The sequence below is a fragment of the Oncorhynchus mykiss genome, chromosome 11 (genome assembly GCF_013265735.2).
Source record: "Oncorhynchus mykiss isolate Arlee chromosome 11, USDA_OmykA_1.1, whole genome shotgun sequence".
Classification (NCBI taxonomy): domain Eukaryota; kingdom Metazoa; phylum Chordata; class Actinopteri; order Salmoniformes; family Salmonidae; genus Oncorhynchus; species Oncorhynchus mykiss.
This window is the reverse complement of record NC_048575.1, coordinates 73,973,075-73,991,857: the sequence shown is the minus strand read 5'-3', so window position 1 is coordinate 73,991,857 and position 18,783 is coordinate 73,973,075. Positions and strand designations below refer to the sequence as shown.

Genomic DNA, 18,783 nt, shown 5'->3' with positions numbered 1-18,783 from the left:
ACTGAATAAGACATCCAGGTTATAGGGCTGTTAGCTTGGCTGACTCACTGCAGCTCTAGTTTTTAAGGCCTAGTTGCTGTTTCTATAGACCTGGTACAATAAACACTCTTAGAAAAGGTGCTATCTAGAACCTAAAACGGTTATTCGGCTGTCCCCATAGGATAACCCCTTTTGGTTCCAGGTAGAACTCTTTTGGTTCCATGTTTAACCCTTTTGGGTCCAGTTAGAACCGTTTCCACAGAATATTCTACATGGAATCAAAAAGGGCTCTAATCAGAACCAAAAAGTGTAATCCTATGATGACAGCTGAAGAACCCTTTTGGAATTCTTTTTTCTAAGAGTAATATGGGCCAAGATCCAAGTTCTGTTTAGACGGGCAGTCAACTTGTGGTTGTAGTTCCCACGTATTTTATTCGCCCCCAAACGTTTAAACTGCCAAACCTAGAAGATATTCTGCATGGTTCTTTTGTTTTTCTTAATGCTGTTGCTGACAATTTGCACAAGAAGCTTTGATCATCTGAATAAAGAGAGAACAAATATTTTCATATTTCTCTAAACAATGTTTCACTTTGGATGGAATCGCAACTCAGTCCAAAACCACAACAATTTAAACAGGAATGTTTCAGTACGTAGAAAAAAAGTCATTGTCTAATTTCAACTAAAGAATGGTATTTTAACTGGCTGAGTTACAAGAAAAGACGTAGAACACTATCTGCACACTTACTAGTACAAAAACATTGTGGTTGAAAGTTAGATTGCGCATGTCATTCTCAAAGCCACTGACAACATGCCAATATGCCTTCTCATTCCTTTCTGTCTCATAGGGCATGTTGAGGGAGAGCAACTGTGTGACAGATGTTGCAATTCTAGGCTGAGAACCTCCACCATCTGCAAGTTACACGACAGTAAGTTCTACTCAGGGCCATGTATTTACATGTAACTTCATGGCTCTGTTTCTACTGACAGTAAGTTCGATAGCATTCTAACATTCAGTAAGTTCTACAACATTCTAACATTCAGTAATTTCTATAGCATTCTAACATTCATTAAGTTCTACAACATTCTAACATTCAGTAAGTTCTATAGCATTCTAACATTCAGTAAGTTCTACAACATTCTAACATTCAGTCAGTTCTACAACATTTTAACATTCAGTCAGTTCTACAACATTCTAACATTCAGTCAGTTCTACAACATTCTAACATTCAGTAATTTCGACAACATTTTAACATTCATTAAGTTCTATAACATTTTAAAGTTCAGTAAGTTCTAGATTACATTTTATTCTGTCAATTCTATAAACATTCCAATGTTCTGTAAGTTGGTTTATAGAAGCAGGTACCCACGTGCCATCTCCTCATTGGTTATACCCACGTGGGTGATTGAAAGACGAACTGTTTTGCCGGTCGTTGTGGTAATACTATGAAAGTTTAGATGCCGATCACCTACATAAGTTCAAAGATGAAAAAGCCTGGAAGGAGGAGAGATGACTAGAAACGATTCGGTTGGCCGTTTTATGTGTGGATTAATTGTCGGAGTAAAGGACATTTGCATTTCAGGTAAAGTAACAACTCAATGTTTATATCCCAGGACAAATTAGCTAGCAAGTGCAAGCTAACTAGCTAAATTGCCATACATGTTTAATGCTTTTCGACCTGTCCCCAAATTAATGTAATTGGTTCAGAGTTTGTTTTGATAATTTAACCTGCGTGTTGTGATCGCGTTTGGTGTAGGGTGGCAAAATTAATTCATGCACGATGGCGCACGTGCGCAGACGGTTTGGGTTCTGTGTTACTGTCACACCCTGATCTGTTTCACATGTCTTGTGCTTGTCTCCACCCCCCACCAGGTGTCTCCCATTTGTTCCCATTATCCCATGTGTATTTATACCGGTGGTTTCTGTTTGTCTGTTGCCAGTTCGTCTTGTCAGGCCTACCAGCATGTTTTTCCATACTCCTGTTTGTCTAGTCCTCCCGGTTCCGACCTTTTCTGTCTGCCCTGAGCCCACTTGCCATACCATTTTGCCTGCCCTGACCTCGAGCCTGCCTGCTGTCCTGCACCCATCTGACTCTGACCTGGTTTACAAACTTCTGCCTGTCCTTGACCTGCCCCTTGTCTATTAATAAATATCAGAGACTCTAACCACCTGCCTCCTGTGTCTGCATTTGGGTCTTGTCCTGTGTTGATCTACTAATGTTCAGTAAGTTCTATAACATTCTAACACTAAGTTCTAGATAACATTCTACACTGTCAGTTCTATAACATTCTACTCGGTCAGTTCTATAACATTCTACACTGTCAGTTCTATAACATTCTACTCAGTCAGTTCTATAACATTCTACACTGTCAGTTCTATAACATTCTACTCGGTCAGTTCTATAACATTCTACACTGTCAGTTTTATAACATTCTACTCAGTCAGTTCTATAGCAGTCTACACTGTCAGTTCTATAACATTCTACTCAGTCAGTTCTATAACATTCTACTCTGTCAGTTCTATAACATCCTACTCGGTCAGTTCTATAACATCCTACTCGGTCAGTTCTATAACATTCTACTAGGTCAGTTCTATAACATTCTACTCAGTCAGTTCTATAACATTCTACACTGTCAGTTCTATAACATTCTACTAGGTCAGTTCTATAACATTCTACTAGGTCAGTTCTATAGCAGTCTACACTGTCAGTTCTATAACATTCTACTCAGTCAGTTCTATAACATTCTACTCTGTCAGTTCTATAACATCCTACTCGGTCAGTTCTATAACATTCTAACACTAAGTAAGTTCTAGATAACATTCTACTCGGTCAGTTCTATAACATTCTACTCGGTCAGTTCTATAACATTCTACTCTGTCAGTTCTATAACATCCTACTCGGTCAGTTCTATAACATTCTAACACTAAGTAAGTTCTAGATAACATTCTACTCGGTCAGTTCTATAACATTCTACTCGGTCAGTTCTATAACATTCTACTCGGTCAGTTCTATACCATTCTACTCGGTCAGTTCTATAACATTCTACTAGGTCAGTTCTATAACATTTTACACGGTCAGTTCTATAACATTCTCATCTCAGTTCTATAACATTCTACTCGGTCAGTTCTATAACATTCTACTCGGTCAGTTCTATAACATTCTACGCTGTGAGTTCAATAACATCCTACTCGGTCAGTTCTATAACGTTCCACTCTCAGTTCTATAACATTCTACTCGGTCAGTTCTATAACACACTACTCGGTCAGTTCTATAACATTCTACGCTGTGAGTTCAATAACATCCTACTCAGTCAGTTTGATAACATTCTTCTTTGTCAGTTCTATAATGTTCTACTCTATCAGTTCTGTAACGTTCTATTCTGTCAGTTCTGTAACACTCTACTGTGCCAGTTCTATAGCATTCTACACTGTCAGTTTAACATTCTACACTGCCAGTTCTACAACATTCGACTCGGTCAGTTCTATAACATTCTACTCGGTCAGTTCTATAACGTTCTACTCTCAGTTCTATAACATTCTACTCGGTCAGTTCTATAACATTCTACTCGGTCAGTTCTATAATGTTCTACTCTGTCAGTTCTGTAACATTCTATTCTGTCAGTTCTGTAACATTCTACTGTGCCAGTTCTATAGCAGTCTACACTGTCAGTTCTATAACATTATACACTGTCAGTTCTATAACATTCTCGTCTCAGTTCTTTAACATTCTACTCGGTCAGTTCTATAACATTCTACTCGGTCAGTTCTATAACATTCTACTCGGTCAGTTCTATAGCATTCTACTCGGTCAGTTCTATAACATTCTACTCTGTCAGTTCTATAACATTCTACTAGGTCAGTTCTATAACATTCTAAACTGTCAGTTCTATAACATTCTACTCGGTCAGTTCTATAACATTCTACTAGGTCAGTTCTATAGCATTCTACTCAGTAAGTTCTATAACAGTTTAGTCTCAGTTCTATAACGTTCTACTCCTTCAGTTCCATAAGTAAATACTTTAGTACTTTAGTTTTCTTGCCACATGGACAGGTACAGTGAAATGCCTTTCTTATAAGCTCTTTTCCCAACAGTGCAGTAATCAATGTCAACATATAGTACTCTAAAATAAAGTATAACAAAAACACACATCGAAATAAGAAAAACATGACCAAGTATGGCATCAATATACAGGGTCAATTCCAATAACATATTTACAATGTGCAGGGATACTGGAGTTGTAGGGGTAGATATGTATAGAGTTAACGTGACTAGGCATGAGGAGTAGCATCGGGAGTAGTAGTATATACACTACAAGTATGTGGACACATGCTTGATCATTCCAAAATCATGGGCATTAATATAGAGTTGGTCCCCCCTTTGCTGCTTTAACAGCCTCCACTCTTCTACGAAGGCTTTCAACTAGATGTTGGAACATTGCTGCGGGGACATGCTTCCATTCAGCTATAAGAGAATTAGTGAGATTGGGTATGCTTAGGGTCCTTGTCCTGCTGGAAGATGAAGCTCCGTTCAGTCTCAAGTCTCTGGAAGACAAACAGGTTTCCCTCAAGAATTTCCCTGTATTTAGTGCCATCCACCATTCCTTCAATTCTGACCAGTTTCCCAAACATCCCTACAACGTGATGCTGCCACTACCATGCTTCACTGTGGGGATGGTGTACTTGGGGTGATGAGAGGTGTTGGGTTTGTGTCAGACATAGAGTTTTCCTTGATGGCCAAAAAGCTCAATTTTAGTCTCATCTGACCAGAGTACCTTCTTCCATATGTTTGGGAGTCTCCCACATGCCTTTTGGTGAACACCAAATGTGTTTGCTTATTGGTTTCTTTAAGCAATGGCTTTTTTTCCGGACACTCTTCCGTAAAGCCCAGCTCTGTGAAGTGTATGGCTTAAAGTGGTCCTATGGACAGATACTCCAATCTCTGCTGTGGAGCTTTGCATTTCCTTCAGGGTTATCCTTGGTCTCTTTGTTGCCTCTCTGATTAATGCCCTTTATGCCCTCCTTGCTTGGTCTGTGAGTTTTGGTGGGCGGCCCTCTCTTGGCAGGTTTGTTGTGGTGCCCTATTTTTTCCATTTTATTAATAATGAATTTAATTGTGCTCCGTGGGATGTTGAAAGTTTCAGTTTTTTTTTATAACTCAACCCTGATCGTTACTTCTCCACAACTTTATCCCTGAGCTGTTTGGAGAGCTCCTTGGTCTTCATTGTGCTGCTTGCTTGGTGGTGCCCCTTGCTTAGAGGTGTTGCAGACTCTGGGGCCTTTCAGAACAAGTATATATATATATATATATACTGAGATATACACTGCTCAAAAAAATAAAAGGGAACACTTAAACAACACAATGTAACTCCAAGTCAATCACACTTCTGTAAAATCAAACTGTCCACTTAGGAAGCAACACTGATTGACAATAAATTGCACATGCTGTTGTGCAAATGGAATAGACAACAGGTGGAAATGATAGGCAATTAGGAAGACACCCCCAATAAAGGAGTGGTTCTGCAGGTGGTGACCACAGACCACTTGTCAGTTCCTATGCTTCCTGGCTGATGTTTTGGTCACTTTTGAATGCTGCCGGTGCTTTCACTCTAGTGGTAGCATGAGACAGAGTCCACAACCCACACAAGTGGCTCAGGTACTGCAGCTCATCCAGGATGGAACATCAATGCGAGCTGTGGCAAGAAGGTTTGCTGTGTCTGTCAGCGTAGTGTCCAGAGCATGGAGGCGCTACCAGGAGACGGGCCAGTACATCAGGAGACGTGGAGGAGGCCGTAGGAGGGCAACAACCTAGCAGCAGGACCGCTACCTCCGCCTTTGTGCAAGGAGGAGTAGGAGGAGTACTGCCAGAGCCCTGCAAAATGACCTCCAGCAGGCCACAAATGTGCATGTGTTTGCTCAAACGGTCAGAAACAGACTCCATGAGGGTGGTATGAGGGCCCGACGTCCACAGATGGGGGTTGTGCTTACAGCCTAACACCGTGCAGGACGTTTGGCATTTGCCAGAGAACACCAAGATTGGCAAATTCGCCACTGGCGCCCTGTGCTCTTCACAGATGAAAGCAGGTTCACATGTGACAGACGTGACAGAGTCTGGAGACGCCGTGGAGAAAGTTCTGCTGCCTGCAACATCCTCCAGCATGACCGGTTTGGCAGTGGGTCAGTCATGGTGTGGGGTGGCATTTCTTTGGGGGGCCGCACAGCCCTCCATGTGCTCGCCAGAGGTAGCCAGACTGCCATTAGGTACAGAGATGAGATCCTCAGACCCCTTGTGAGACCATATGCTGGTGCGGTTGGCCCTGGGTTCCTCCTAAAGCAAGATAATGCTAGACCTCATGTGGCTGGAGTGTGTCAGCAGTTCCTGCAAGAGGAAGGCATTGATGCTATGGACTGGCCCGCCCGTTCCCCAGACCTGAATCCAATTGAGCACATCTGGGACATCATGTCTCGCTCCATCCACCAACCATTTGAGTGTGACTCCCGAATCCAGACCTCCATGGGTTGATAAATTTGATTTCCATTGATAATTTTTGTGTTATTTTGTTGTCAGCACATTCAACTATGTAAAGAAAAAAGTATTTAATAAGAATATTTAATTCATTCAGATCTAGGATGTATTTTAGTGTTCCCTTTATTTTTTTGAGCAGTGTATATACTGAGATCATGTGACACTTAAATTGCACACAGGTGGACTTCATTTAAGTAACTTCTGAAGGTAATTGGTTGCACTAGATCTTATTTAGGGGCTTCATAGCAAATGGGGTGATAACAAACGCACACACAACTTTTCATTTTTTTTAACATATTTTGAAACAAGTAATTTTTTAGAATTTCACTTCACCAATTTGGAACATTTTGTGTATGTCCATTACATGAAATCCAAATAAAAATCCTTTTAAATTACAGGTTGTAATGCAACAAAATAATCAAAACGCAGTTTGATGAATACTTTTGCAAGGCACTGTACACCAAACTCCTTAATATACAGTTGAAGTCAGAAGTTTACATACACTTAGACATTAAAACTCGTTTTTCAACCACTCCACAACTTTCTTGTTAACAAACTATAGTTTTGGCAAGTTGGTTAGAACACCAACAAAATAGGAAAAACACCAAGGGGGATGAATAATTTAGCAAGGCACTGTATTTAACATATATGATTATTTGTGAGTGTGTGTAGTCAGTATGAATGTGTGTGCGTCTTATGTGTGTGTGTGAGCAAATTAAGTGTTTGTGTGTGTGTGTTTGAGTTTCTTTGTGAGTGACTGAGTGTGCATAGAGTAAGTACAAAAAATATGGGTGGCTGGGCCTTCCTTTCACACCACCTGACATATTGTAGAGGTCTTGGATGGCAGGGCGCTCAGCTCTGATGTACTGGACTGTCCGCATCACCCTCTGTAGCACCATTCCATTGAGGGCGATGAAGTTGCCATACCAAGCAGTAATGCAGCCAGTCAAGCTGCTGTCAATGGTGAAGCTGTAGAACTATTTGAGGAAAATCTTTTCAACTCCTGAGGGGGAGGATACGCTGTCGTGCCTTCTTCATGACTGTGTGCTTGTGAGTGGAGGTGTAACAGTATAATTTTTAGACCGTCCCCTCGCCCATACCCGGGCGCGAACCAGGGACCTTCTGCACACATCAACAACTGACACCCACGAAGCATCGTTACCCATCGCTCCACAAAAACCACGGCCCTTGCAGAGCAAGGGGAACCACTACTTCAAGGTCTCAGAGCAAGTGACGTCACCGATTAAAACGCTATTTAGCGCGCACCGCTAACTAAGCTAGCCGTTTCACATCCGTTACAGAGGGACAGTTGAGAGTTAACTCTTTGGGATGTGGTGAGTTAGTATGACAGACTTTAGCCCTGTTTATACCTGGTTCTAACATGCAGCCTTTGTCCTGATCTTGTCCACATTCTTATTGTGCCCCATTTTTAGAGGATTAAAAGACAAATTGTGATCAGATCTTATAAGTGTAAACAGACAAGATCAGACTAGGTTAAGATTAGGATAAGATCAGGATGAAGGACGCATGTTAGTGGCAGGTATAAACAGGGTTTGTATGTGGTAGGTAGTGGAGGGAGGGCCTATTCTAGAAAGGTCATTACATTAAAAAAACATTGTAGAAAATCCATGTGTCAGTCAAGACAAATTAAACTGCTGTTTTTTTTCGGTTCCGTCTGGGGTATGAATGGATCAGACTCTCTCTTTGTAGTCACAGTGTGGTCTGAAGCTGCGGTCGACCTCTGTGTCATGTCTTGACCGTGCCCTAGTTCGCAGTCTAGCTGAGCTTGGGGGGGGGGGGGGGCTTTGTTTAGTCTGTTACTCACACACACCAGTTAAAAAACATGTAAGTGGAGCAACATGTCAGGCCCAAGCAAACGGCCCAGTCTTCTGGATTCAATTACACGACCGCATGATCCATCCATACACTCCTCTACACAGCCTTCTGCCTCGGTCCCAGCAAAATCCCTCTCACCTCCAAAAGAATACAAATATGCAACGTGTGATTCATTAACTCTAGGCCCTAAACACAGAGTTCCCACTGTTATCCCCATGAAAGAGGCTCTTGTCCCCCCCTCAGGAGGAGCGCAGCAGTGGGCCTAATGGCTATTTTGGCTCTTTAATGATCCAGTGTGAAAAAGCCTCTGGATCCTCTTCGTCTTCAGGAGAGCGGTGGCCAGGAGTCACCGGAAACTGTAAAATATCCTTTATTGCTGCAGGGATGGATGGTTTCTAGATGGGGGAAGGAGCTATATGGCTGGTTCTGAAATCAATACATCAGGGCAGCTGTGAGATGTTTGTGTCATGGGAATGGAAAGTGATACTCTTTTCACACACAAAAGGTTGACTGAGGTATATGTTCACAGATTAATGTGAGAGAGGTGAGAATTTCCACATAGCCACTACATGTATCGCTTTTATTTCAAAGTAAAAGTAAAGACAAACAACTGAAAATCTAATCAGACAAACAGAATGACGAGTTACAACCGTATCGCTGATAATGTTTCTGCAGCGTTTTGAGGCCCTGCTTACAAATATGTACTGTAGCCTGTGAAAGCAGGCAGAGGCCAGTCAGTCAGATATAAAAATATTTGTTTCCTGCTTGCTTAAAATGGCACTTTATAATCACACAACTTGTATGGTTTCAGTTACATGTACTTAATAACAGTGGTGACACAGTAATACATGTCCTGTACAATACTTTGAAGTTTTGATATTTTATATTTCCTAAGGACAAAAGGATTAAGAAAAGTCGATAAGATAAAGAGAGAAGGATATAGGTTTCCATATAATTTCACTCTGCTTCATAAAGTTTAGTGTTAAACTAACAACATCCACAGAGAAAGGGGAAATGACAAGCCAAGGAAGTACTCATACCGTGGCTGCAGAGAACCTGACACAAAGAAATCAAATGTAACATGAAAGCCAGTTCATTGACACATACAGAGTAAAGTAGCAAAACAATTTATATAAGCACAGCTTACAGACATATACAATTATACTTTCACATGTAGAAAAAAATAACTGATAAAAGAGGAGACTGGCTGTATCGTTGAAACCCACATTTAAAAAAAATGGAAACAAGCAATAACAAATGTGTAGGAATCGTAGGCACTCAAATAGCTTTTCAAACTGTGAAAGTGAAATGTAAGTTTGAATCCACAGCATAAACCACTGTCACTCATGTACTATAGTATGCACATGTCATTTTATTTGAATATGTTTTATTCATATCCCATACGCTCTAGTTCTGTGAGCTTCCTCTTGCAATGTAGTTACTATCATATGCATAAAAACACACAACTATATTACTGTAGCTATCCCCCTAGAGTCTATTGACACACCGGTGCATCAATCTAATTACCACGATAAAACAAATCCCCATCAAAATCCTTCAGTTTAAGCTAAAGAAATCCGTTCTTGCATGGGCTGCGTCTCAGCCCACCACATCCGCCTATGACGGCCTTCCTCTTCTGTGGTGGAAGGTGGCTACAGGTGGCTACAGTGGTGTTTGTCAGACCATGAGACATCCCGAAAATCGGACTTCTCATGAAAACTGCTGTAGAGTCCACTCTATGGATATATGCGACTCCCACGAACACGATGGGGGTCTCTGTTTTGCTCTACGACCCCCACGGGACTCATCTGAATGTAACCGGTACCAGTTTTTTTAAAAATGAATGGAAATATGGAGGTAGTTGTGTGACTACCCAAAAAAAGGGGTTAAATATGTGTAAAAAATATATATTTTATATATTTCCTGAGCTTTCTTACATCTCAAAGATATAGGACAGACACTATAAAACCTTATTCAATTTTTTCCATTTATGAATGTGTTATTGAATGCGTTTCTATGGGATTTGGTACTAAAGGCCAAATTCTATATTTTATCAAATACAAATACCTAAAATTTTAAATCAAATAGCTAAATGAGCTAAATGGTATGACCATTAAAACAATTAGATGTCAACTTATCCTATTGCAGCTGGTTGCCTTCCAATTGTACATTCTACTCGTGAGCTGAATTTGAACAAGCTTGTTGAGTAAATGTACAAATGTACATTTGCTCAAAACCACACCCATCATCATATTTCCCATGTCTTAGACTGATTACAGTAAGACACAATGCATTCCTTTGGGTCTAGGATAGGGTGATAATTAGATAATTAGCTTCAATTAAATATATGTTTTTTTTACCTTTATTTAACTAGGCAAGTCAGTGGGTTAACTGCCTTGTTCAGGGGCAGAACAACAGATTTTTCCCTTGTTATCTCTGGGATTTGATCCAGCAACCTTTCGGCTACTGGCCCCATGCTCTAACTACTAGGCTACCTGCCGCCCCAATTAGCTGGCTTTGATAAACTAATTTACCACACTTCAAGTTGGGACAAAGTAAACTTGGCATAAAACCAATATAACATGTCTAGACTAAAGTCATGCAATAGTGAATTAAACCACAGGAAGTTACTGACTTGAAGTATCAAATCGTTTGTGTTGTATTTCTTCTGCTACGTAATATTTCCCAGTAACAATGAATGGTACCATCAGACATCAGTGGTGTAATCTCTTGGCAAAATAGCAGAAAAGTCATGCACAACAACGTTGCATGTGAAATGATAAATAATCGTAATTTTTCTGAAAGTATTAAATTATCTTGAGGTGTAAGACAAGGATGTTCTTTATTGCTTTTCTATTTATTATCGCAATTGAAATACGTGCCATAGCGAGTGTTCCACTATACCATGCCTTTATAAATCAGAGAAGATGTGGCTACTTAGGGCCTTCCACTGAATAATAATGCACTAATGTATCTGAGCAGAAGAAAAGGGAGGTATCAGTTCACAACCAAAAGTTGTTTGTCTGACCAGACTGACTCCATCCATGATCACTGCCTTTTTATAGGGAAACTTCCACAATGCCTTCAACCTTAATAGACAACATTGTGATAAGACCAGATGACTAATCCATCATTACATTTTTAAAATGTTTTATTTAGCAAGTCAGTTAAGAACAAATTCTTATTTACAATGACGGCCTACACCGGACAAACCCGGACGAAGCTGGGCCAATTGTGCACCGCCCTATGGGACTGCCAATTACGGCCAGTTGTGATACAACCTGTAGTCACGCCTCTTGCACTGTAGCCATTGTTTCATGCCCTTTATGAAACATTATGCAAGGATGTTCTTTATTACTTCTTGATACGGAGCGTTGCTTACCCGTATGTGGGCGAGATTGAAGGAAGGATTTGGAAAGAACCTAAAAGTATGGCATTTACACGCTATTCGATAAGCACAAGGAAAAAATTGCTTAGCATTTTTTTTGCTGGTTTTACTTCTAAAAAGAGAGCATATCCAAAAGTTACTCTTATTTTATGTGGAAAATGTATTACACTGCTCTGAAAACTTACCAAACTATTCCTGAGATATTTACTTATTAGAAACGATTTGAATAGAAACGATTTGAATATCAAACTCACAAAAATTATAACACAATAAAATGTGTTAATTGTGATGGAAATTGTAATAGAGCCATTTTGAACCAGATTTGTTTTTTTTTATGAAGACGACACCCCCACACGTGATGATATTGAAAAATTGCAGAATGTCCTCTCAAAAGGGACAACAGGACCTAACACAGTGTATGGCCTTAGAGATACAGACCACAAACGAATAACAATTAGAGAGGACATAAAATAATTGCAGTCTCACGAGGCCATAGCTCTGTTAGGAGAAGAATGACAACGTAATGCTTCCTTAACAGTTCGCTTGACTTCAAAAAGCTAATTTGTTTTTCAACAAACCATGACTGACAAAATTGTGAAAGAATGTACTCTCTGAAGACACTAAAAAATTAAAATGGTTTGTATTCGCTATTACGCAACATATAACAACAAAAAAGGACAACAAAAAGAGGCCAACAACCCCGGTATGGAGTGTAGTGGCTAATTTAAATCAAACTGAAAACTATTGTACTTGTATTCTCAGTACCATGGTTCAACTTAGCCTTACTCCACCTCACATTGCATAAATTTGATTGCATCACACAGAATAGAGGAAAAATGTTTTTAAATTATAATGATACAATGATGAGATTCTTACATGAATACTTAGTTGTGAGCATTGGAGAAACATGGAGGAAATTAAATATGATTGCTTGCCACTGTCAGCATCCAGTTATGTTTGGCGTTGTAGTGGAAAACGGATACATCGCAGGTTTATGAAAAGAGTCCATGAATTTACTTTCAACATCAGTCAACGTATTACTAGTATGGTATACAGTTCAATAGATTACAAACCCACTCCAATGAGAAGAACCACAGTTTAAAAACAAGTTCCACTTACTTTCCGCTGATTCTGGACACACAGCACACACACGCGCAAAAATAATACATTCCTTTGATGAACAACCACCAAGTCCTTTTGCATGTCTCCTTTGGAAGAAAAGTCATTAATTCACCATTGTCACCATTGTCCTGTCTGTGAGAAACCATTTTTAAAAACTGTCTATTTGACGATCTGCGGTGGCATAATCGCTGTCTTTGTCGGTGTCTTAGTTTCCAGAGTAGTATCCAAAGTCCCGTCCTTGCCTTTCTTTCGGGGAGGCTTTTTGATGGGGGTCTTCTTTAGCGTGGGGTCACCCGCACCACCAAAACCCTCTACCACTCTAGAGCCGTTCAAGTCCTGCTTCTCCGGGCTCTTGGGGGCGACCTCGGGGGTAGCTGGGTCCTCAACACCCACCATCTTCTGGAGGCTGGTGGTAGTAGGCAGCAGAGGCTTGTTGGAGCCCTGGTGGCCTGGTGTGGGAGCGGTGGTCCGTTTGGCCTTTTGCGGAGGGGTGGGCTTTTCCCGGTCTCCTCGGCCCCGGAGGATCGGGGTGGACAGGCCGTTAGTCTTTACCAGGCCTGTGCCCTCGTTCCGGGTGATGCTCTGAGTCTTCTCCTTGAGCTGTGCGGCCAGGAGTGTGGCGGCCTCTGAGTTCATGTGTGGGTGGATCACTTTGGGGCTCTTGGGCGCCTCCTTGGGGATCTCCACAGCGGCTGCCTTCTTATCGGAGTTGTGGAAGTTGCCGATCTTCTTGAGAGCGTTTTGCACCACCCCATTGATGTGCTCCATGTGGTTCATGTTCTCTCTGGACCTCCCCACCCAGTGGGCCTTGTGTTTGCTAGGGGAGCCATTGACCACCGTCCCTTTTTCCTCTCGGTTGCTCTTCTCCTTGGAATTCTCCTTCAGCCTCTGTTCGCTCTTGGCTGGGCTGTTGCTGGAGCTCCTGGTTGTCTTCACCTTGGGAAATGTTAGCCCCTTGTCCCCCTGGTTCGGCTTCTCCACCTGGAGAGTGGTACCCCCGTTGTTCCCATGGATCCACGACACCTTGGGTTTGGTGGAGGGGTCCGGCGGGCGTGGTTTGGTCCTGGTCTTTCCCCCCGGGGACGGTGGTTTCCTTTTACCCTTGACCTCGATGGTGACCATGCTGTCGCCCCCATCTTCTTCCTCCTTGGAATTCTTGGAGAGGTGTGCAATGCGGGCATAAAGAGCCCCAATGGCTGACTCAGAACTGCTGGTGGAGCCCTCGCTGTCTGAGGACTTGAGGGGTGCTTCACTCCAATCCTGGGGTTTGTAGGTGGTGGCGCTGGTGTCTTTTAGGGAGGTATACCCACCTGTATCATCCTCACTGTGGAAGGCTGCTGCTGGCATCTCAGCCAGAGGGGGACTGCCCTTCACCTTATTCTCATTCAGCGACTCTATAGGACAGGAAGAGAGAACATGGATGAGAGTCAGGTTTAGATTGGATGGTAATGGTGGTCAGGAAATACAGTATGACTGCATCATCAGGGATAAAGGATGTAGATGTGAGGCATGTTTACAGTATTTAGAATGTGTGGTCATTATAAATACAGAATTAGAACATGCTGTATCATACAGTATCTCTTCTTACTGCCATTTGAAAATAATATCAAGCGATATTGAGACCTCCAAGAATTATTAAAGATATTCTACGGTACTTTTGTGCTCCCGAAAACATCACATATGTGCAGATAAGTGTGCCACACCAATTTCTCTCTCTCTCTCTCTCTCTCTCTCTCTCTCTCTCTCTCTCTCTCTCTCTCTCTCTCTCTCTCTCTCTCTCTCTCTCTCTCTCTCTCTCTCTCTCTCTCTCTCTCTCTCTCTCTCTCTCTCTCTCTCTCTCTCTCTCTCTCTCTCTCTCTCTCTCTCTCTCTCTCTCTCTCTCTCTCTCTCTCTCTCTCTCTCTCTCTCCACCTTGCAACCTCATTGGAAAACACTGAACAGGTTTCTTGCTAGCTGTTATTCAAATGGCAAGGGGTGGAACCTCATTGGCTGGAACTCAAATTGCTATGGGTCAAAGCTTGCAGTACTCAAAATTGCGAGCACAGCTTCCAGAAAACAGTCACTTTCAAGCTAGGGATTCATAGCTAATTGAGGTAAGACAGTAATTCTGCTCATAGGATGTATGTATGAATTACACATTGACACATTCAGCCCAAAGCGGGAGGTTTAAATACTTACTTGGTCGCCAAAGTACCGGAGTACCGGTCTTTAACTAAAATTGTTTCTGGGAAATCTAACTTCCCAAACAATACAAAAAACTGGTGGGCATGGATATTTTCCAACAAACTGCAAGGAGTGAGTCATGAATTGCACATGTGCCATTTTCTAAATTTACCATTACATTTCCTGTTCATGCTTTTGCAGCCACACTGTAAAAAGCAAATATAACCAATTGCTTGAGCATTATTGAGCATTATTCTGTCAGGAAAATAAATTGAGCTTAATGTATGAACGTTTGTTCAGTCAACAAATTTGCTCACATGTATAAATGTATAAGAACTATAAGAATAAAAAAAAAAAACATATGTTTCCCTTTGGAAGGTTACACTGTACTTCGGTTCAGCTATGCTCAAATGTTGAGCAAACTCACAATCCTATTGCAGCTGGTTGCCTTACAATTGTACATTAAACCAACACATACTACCTGAGGTGAGCTGAATTTAAACAAGCTTGTTGAGTAAATTTACAAATGTATGTTTGCTGAAACCACGCCCATCATCATATTTTACAGCATTCTCTATTGTAGGTAATAATTTGAACTTTATTTTTTATTATAAAAAAATGACACATGGGGGAAGGAACTGGGCTCAATGGCACACGATAAGGAGAACTTACTTTCCTATTCATCTAATTAGCTTTCCAGAGGTGTGTGACTCACAGCACCCTTGTGACAAACAAATCCCACTCCAAGAGAGTGTTAGTACGTGTGAGTGTGCATGCATCCGTCCGTGCCTACATGTGTTTATTTGTGAAGTTGCCGTGTCAAATCAAATCACAGTGTTTGTTTTTCTGTCCTGATCACTTCATGGGGTTTCACATTGTTTAGACGGGGCCACCTTCACTGTGTGTGTGTGCATGCGTCCGTGTTTGTGAGGGTGTGTTTGCTTGTGCGTGCGTAATTACTCACCTTCATGGGGAACACAGTACACAGGGCCATCATCACTGGGTTCCTCTTCGAAGGAATCAAACGACTCCTGGGAGGACCAGGAGGAGGGGCTGGGCAGCTCGGCTACAGAGGGGGGCTCGATGAAGCTGCAGTTGAATGTGTTCTCAGGGTGGTGGGCTACTGGAGGGGTTAGGACACAGAGAAACAGGGTCAGAGAAGGAGGGGGAAGGGAATGGGACTACCTAACAAGAACAACAGATGGAGATGTGGGGTTTGTTGGGGTTGTAATGAAAGATAAAGGATGGCTTGAGACAAAGTTATGTTTGAAAAGATATAAAACTATTGTGTGATGACGGGAATGATCAAGTCTTTGATTTGTGGGTGTGCATTGCACATTTTAATATCTGGTCTATCTATTTTTTGAGCAAAAGCATTTACTGAGAAATTAGCTAGCGAATGCTATTTTTCCTAAATGTAGGTTCTCCCTCCCTCCCTCCATGTTGGTGTATTCTGCTGACCCTTCAGTCTGAGGACAGCTGTGATCTGTTTGTGACGCCTGTGGTTGCTCTTCTCCTTTCCCCATCTGGCAGTGGACTAACTGACTGTGTGTGACTGGGCGTTAACTGGACACTGACCACATCAGATTCGTCTACCCGATGACACATGAGCCCATCCATTTGTTCTCCGCTGACGCTAAGCTAACCCTAAACCATGTTTCGGCTGAAAGATCCCCACTAACTACTCTGAGTCTCTATGTATTGGATTTGATTTATTTGACAGTTTGAAACACAATTCCGCCACACAAGCAGATTTACTGCATGTAAAATCATCGAGGAAGAACCAATAAAGTTTTACAACATATTTCCATTTTGGTCCTTATTGTGGTATAAGATATGGTTGTGGCATGGACGTCGTCTTCCAAACTGTAAAACAACTGACTTCTAGTAACAACAACATGGCCAGGTGTAGTACAGCTACAACTAAATGACTAGCAGGAGATGTGTCAACACAAGGGCAGCAGAATTCTATTACTCTCACAACGCTAGTGAAATCAGGGGACTTTATTGGTGGGAATTTCCACTGACAGCTGAGCTTATTATAAGGATATCCAGCAGACTGCACAGTCTAGGAATGAATACCTCGGATATTGTTCCTGGAAAAATTGCAATACTACTGTACAATGGTGAGTGGATGATCATATTAAAGGAACTTGACTTGATGTAGATTACATTGGTTGGATTGTAGTAGCAATGGCAGTAAGTTTGAAACAATAAACTGTAAACAATACCCACCCAGATATTTATCCAGGAAAATAACTTCATAGCTGCTTTTCTTCAAGACAAAAAAATATACATACATACATACATACATACATACATCTGACTGTCTTTATGAGTGGTTTGCACTTTCTCTATTGTAGCAGCCCTTCTGTGATAGACTAAAGAGAACAGACAATACCGATGCAATGTGGGTAGCAGAGTGGCCCTAAACTCACTCAAACTCATAACCAAATGCTGTACTAGACTATAGCAGACAGACAGTACTGGTGCAGTGGCCATTTGGTATAGCATAGGACGAGGGGAGGCAACTAGGTGGTCGGGGGGTCGGAACATAATTATAATTTGTACATTGCATATTGACCACAACTAAGCCCAAAAAGAGGTTGCATTTAAAAATAAATCATTTCCTACCCTGGTTACATTGAGACACGATCAAATATATCTCTTTTTTTATTTTATTATCGGGAATACTTTTCTAAATTATTATTTTTTAAATCTGAATTCCTGGTGATTTTACAGTCTTCTTATTTATTTATTTTTTTTACAAAAACTAAAATCATAGTTTTACTAAAAACTTTGGTGGGCGTCGCCTGTTGCCGGCCCCTGGTATACACTCTTAGAAAAAAGGGTTCCAAAAGGGTTTTTCGGCTGTCCCCATAGGATAACGTATGAACCGATAAGTAGAACCCTTTTTGGTTCCGAGTAGAATCCTCTGTAGAAATAATACACTGTTCTTCAAAGAGTTCTCCTATGGGGACAGCAGTAGAACCGTTTTAGGCTATTTTTAACTATATTTTTTCTATGAGTCTAGGGTCTATTGTAAAGTAACTAGGCATCCGTTATCTTAACGCAACAGTAAACAAACAACTGCTGTCCTTGGATGTTCACACCAGACTAAATGTCCAGAGCCGCATTCATTCTTGAGAGAGAGACAGGACGCCACTGAAAGCCCAAAGGCCTGCCTACACAGAGGCCAACATTGGACAACCGTACCCCAGCTGCACAGTCCTATAATAGCTGCCTGTCAGGCCAACAGCACTGGAGCAGGTGGTCCCACTCTACATCACTTTTCACAGGGAAGCATTCGGACATGTAACTGCATCCCAAATGGCACCCTATCCCCTATAAAGTACACTATTTTTGACCAGAGCCCACACACAGAGTGCCACGGAATGGGAATGGGGGAAGCCAGCCGAGGTTCAGATAGCTAGCTATAGTATAGGGCATGGAATGACAAAGTCTAAGCAGTTTGGAGGTTTAATAAGTAGAGGAGTGGGATGGGGGAACGTTTACATATTGAGAAGCAGAGGAGCGGAGGAGCTATGCAAAAGACAGAGCAAACATTTTCTTCCTCGTCCTCCTCCCTCTGTTTCTCTTTCCTTTTATCTTGGGATGGGTGAGAGTTTGTGTCTGAAGGAGCTAAATTACCTATGCAAAAACAGCACACATGATTTCTTCCTATTTCTCCCCTGTTCCTCTTTCCTTTTCCACATCTGTTGTAGTGTGTTGACCCCAGTGTGGATAAATCATAGGTCTGACACAGGTTGGGGT

General features: G+C 41.6%; 1 protein-coding gene across 5 annotated transcripts in view; it reads right to left on the bottom strand.

The window, feature by feature from the left end:
- Positions 1-8,898: 8,898 nt before the first annotated feature.
- LOC110536373 (scavenger receptor class F member 2) overlaps positions 8,899-18,783 on the bottom strand; it is a 33,388-nt gene continuing 23,503 nt past the window's right edge. For 3 of the 5 annotated variants that reach the window (XM_036936294.1, XM_036936290.1, XM_036936292.1), the window contains exons 10-11: positions 15,974-16,132; positions 8,899-14,240 (exon numbers count right to left, since the gene is read on the bottom strand). In XM_036936294.1, the coding sequence (XP_036792189.1) occupies positions 13,006-14,240; positions 15,974-16,132 (1,394 nt within the window). In that variant the 3' untranslated portion in view covers positions 8,899-13,005. The remainder of the gene's footprint in view (positions 14,241-15,973; positions 16,133-18,783) is intronic. The other 2 variants (XM_036936291.1, XM_036936293.1) reach the window with 1 other exon arrangement.